General features: G+C 39.5%; 1 protein-coding gene across 1 annotated transcript in view; it reads right to left on the bottom strand.

Annotated features, from left to right (window-relative positions):
• Positions 1-2719, bottom strand: part of LOC105617137 — a 65838-nt gene extending 63119 nt beyond the window's left edge. The window contains exons 1-4 of the mRNA XM_012198710.1: positions 2606-2719; positions 1591-1697; positions 1425-1517; positions 665-808 (exon numbers count right to left, since the gene is read on the bottom strand). Of these exons, the coding sequence (XP_012054100.1) occupies positions 665-808; positions 1425-1517; positions 1591-1697; positions 2606-2719 (458 nt within the window). The remainder of the gene's footprint in view (positions 1-664; positions 809-1424; positions 1518-1590; positions 1698-2605) is intronic.
• Positions 2720-3827: the final 1108 nt, after the last annotated feature.

Genomic DNA, 3827 nt, shown 5'->3' with positions numbered 1-3827 from the left:
TATATATATATTGTATATCGCGGTCTATCATAGAGAACTATTAAATTGATGTTCCTGATTGTGACCTGATCAATGATTGTAACCATTGCAATAAATGCCCAGGATAATCTCTCGAATTTCATTGTGCACTATTAATAATCACTTCCGATGCAATATCAGATGACCTTTCGTTAATTAAACGTAAAATTTGCATCCAGTTGCAATGCGATCAATATAGGAGGGTTTATAAGCTTACGTTTTGTTACTTGCCCACCGGTATTGTTGTGCCTTTATAAAATCAAGCTAATTATTCAACGAGTAATTAATTCCTGTCCATATATATAGTTCAATTATTTACTTTGCTGCCGAGTTTACATCCGGGTTTCATTTCATTAAATTTCACAACACTCTCCTGAAACTGAAGTATATAATAAAAAGAAGAGAAGAAGCGAAAAGGATAAAAAAGGAATTTTGATATGACAATTCAATTATTTAATCTTGTAATTTCCACGGCGATTAAAATAGCCTGCATTTTTTCCGTATCCCTCTCGTTCGTCGTCGAAGACTGCAATATGCTCACTACTCGTATGAATATAGCGAAAAGATTGTGTGCCTAGATGCCGCGTGTGCCAATGTCGTTCGCAGGGAAAAAGTGATATGATAGTGGGAAATGTATCGGCCTTACTTTTTCCTAGCTTCTCGCTCTTGACGCGCGTTGCAGAATACACGATACCGCTGGTACCGCGACTTTCGAACCTTCACCAGCAGATCGTTCACGGTTGCCTTCATGTTTTTGGTAGCTGCCAATTTCCTCGTCTCCAGCAGACGTCTAACGTTTACGGTATATCGCTTTAAAGTTATATCACACATACATATATCATCGATCAAGTCTTAGCTATCAATTTTCTGACATTATCGAAAGTGCGAGTGACGTTAAAACCGCAAATATAATCTTTATATTTTGAATACTTTTAAACAACTTTACCTAAAAATGCGAAATAATAATATGCGAGAGCATCTTAAAATAAACTCTCTAAATCTGAATCAGTGGATAATCATTGATATCAGTGCCAAATATGTCACTGATAATCAGTGAATGAAATGTGAGATTCCTAACTTAACTAATCTTTATGGTGTGATCTAACTAACCTTGTTTTGCTGAAATTCAATGAATATCGTATTGGAAGATTGAAATTAACGTGCAAATATCAATATTTTAGTTATATAATGCTCAAACATTCTTCCTTTTTTAGTTGAACTTCATTGATTATCAGTGCAAAGTATGCCACTTAGTAATTAGTGACTCCACTGATTCAAATTTAGAGAGAATGTTGGTATCTTCGATTTTTGCCTTTTGGGATCTCTCCTAATAATATTATTATAATAATTTTTAACTAAAGTTTCTTATCGAGACAGTCTTCAGCATCGAGGAAATAGATGTGCACCTTCTCTTGGGCAATGCCAGATCGACGATACGCTTGGTGCTCTTCGCTGCGAGCGTCTTGGGGTGAATACGCGGGAAAAGGGGCGGCGCCGCTCTACGCGATAATAAATTTTCTAGAGGACTTGCGATAACCTGACGAGTACAAGAGCGAACGACTGTGCACTTACGCGGGATCGTATTTCTTGGTTACGAATTTCGGTTGCGCCATAACCCGGGTGCGCCTCGAGGCGCGGCTCTTCAGAATCGCGCGCCGCCGTACTGTAAAAGGACTCGCCTGAAAGTACATATACATGTCAATATAAGTATCTGAGAAAAGACACAAAGACCCCTTTAGCGCACGCGAACGCCGCTCGGCATCTGCTCCATCGATCGTTTTCAACTGAACGTTTTTCCACGGAAAAAACTTCCGTCTCTCATAACGACTGTTTCATTTTACGTTGCAGGACTTTACTTCAATTTGTATTTAACGTCCTTAAATATTCGGAACAGGTCTCATTTGATTTTCCTATTTCATGCGATCTCAATTGCGAAATTCGAATTTACTTAAAAAGAACTGCCGTTCCTAGCTTACTAAAAAAAGAACACGATCTCGGTATCTTTAATAACTCTCAGAGTGACGGATGTAAACGCAAGTGACATTATCTGAAAACGTATTCCAATCTCTTCGATATATATATATATAGAGTGTAACTGAATTGTGTTCTAATCATATAGTGCTATTTCTAATGAAAAACTGAGACGAAAAGTCCTCTACCATTTTTGCAATTTTCGCAATATTTTTTTTTTAGTTTACCCAATGAGCAAAATGTATAAAATTGACGTATAAGACAGCTTTAAGATATCTTTAAGAGTTTTAAAAAAAAAAAATCTTCAAAATATTTCACAAAGAACAGACATCTTAAAATTGTCTTCATCATTTTAGATCGATTTTATCCGTTTATTCGGCAATATTTGGAAATTAATATCTCATTAACTGTTGCGAAAATTGCAAAATGATAGAGGACTTTTCAACTTAGTTTTTTATTAAGAATAGCACTGTATGATTAGTAGGCGTTATTTCAGTTACACCTTGTACATTAAAAGGAGATAATAAAAGTTCTCTTTATAAAAGATGTTCTCGCTTTATTCCGAATAAAATAGACGAAGAATATAGATACGAAGAAAATAGACGTATGTACATACCAGGACATTTGGATCACGTCTGCGAAGTCTTCTCCAGTTAGGACGCGCTAATAGCGCGGTGTGCTCGGTGCGCGATAAATGAGCTAGAACGTATTTAACTCTTAGCGAAGGCATCTTATCGCTGCCTCTCTTTTTCGCCTTCCGTTTTCTCACCGTCGGTTTTTCCCAACCCTCGGCACAACGATGAGCAAGCGTTTCCGGTATGCTTAATTATTAAATTATACTCGCGTAGCTTTAACGATCCCCGAGTGAAAAAACAGTGCATTTAACGGAGACCCGCGGGAGAAATGTACCGAAAATTAACTCGACACACTTTCGCGGTTAACGCCGTAATTTTTTCATCACCATTGAAGCGGACGTTTCACGAGAAAATTTTGTGGGATTCGGACAGCGCGTGACAGAGAGATTGGGACCTGAACAAAATACGAGCAGGTCGAACAAGCTCGAAATTTTATTTCACACCGCAGTTTTCAAGGCTGTCGGCATTTCACGCAGGTCCAGCGTTATACAATATTCTTCTAAAAGCTGGTCTACTCTACGGCGAATATATTCATTCCATCAAGCTGGGTGCCACCGCACTGAGGGGAGGGGAGGGAGGAGGAGGAAGAGGAAGAGGGGGGAGGGGGCGGGGGGCGGGGGGGTCACATCATCGTGAATAACTACGTGTATAACTACGTGACAATGTTCTAATTCTGCATGACAACGCAGTAAAATTCGTCGCATAAACGCGCCCGCGCGCATTTGCATTCGCCGAATATCTGACAAACTCCAAATCACCGGAGAAATCTGCCGTAATAAAGTTCCGCCGGTGTGTATGACAAATTAACTGACGTGTCAGTGATTTTCGTGCGTGAAATATAGAGTTTCGTGAAAATATACGCGCTTTCCCGGCGCGCAATTGAATGAAATAGCCCCGTTTTCCCTCGGTCACTGCTTAAAAATGCATACAAGAAGATTGGAAGATGCAGAGATGGGAAAACAAGGTCGGCTAACCACATTATGCACGCTTAATGCATGACGGGAAGAGTTGAGAGGCTCGTAATTCACGAGCAGACGGCCGAAGAATGAAAAGAAGATGTGTAATTCTTCGGCCCGCGCGAATCGAGCTCTCGATTCGTAATACGGATAAAAGTTTATCCAATGGAGATCTTTTAGAGGACCTATTGGTTTTATTCGTATCGAATCGTTCATGAGAACGCACGAGCCGTTCACGAGGACTTTT

This window comes from Atta cephalotes (assembly GCF_000143395.1).
Source record: "Atta cephalotes unplaced genomic scaffold scaffold00011, whole genome shotgun sequence".
Classification (NCBI taxonomy): Eukaryota; Metazoa; Arthropoda; class Insecta; order Hymenoptera; family Formicidae; genus Atta; species Atta cephalotes.
The sequence above is the reverse complement of the archived record's forward strand: the minus strand, read 5'-3'. Positions and strand labels throughout refer to the sequence as shown.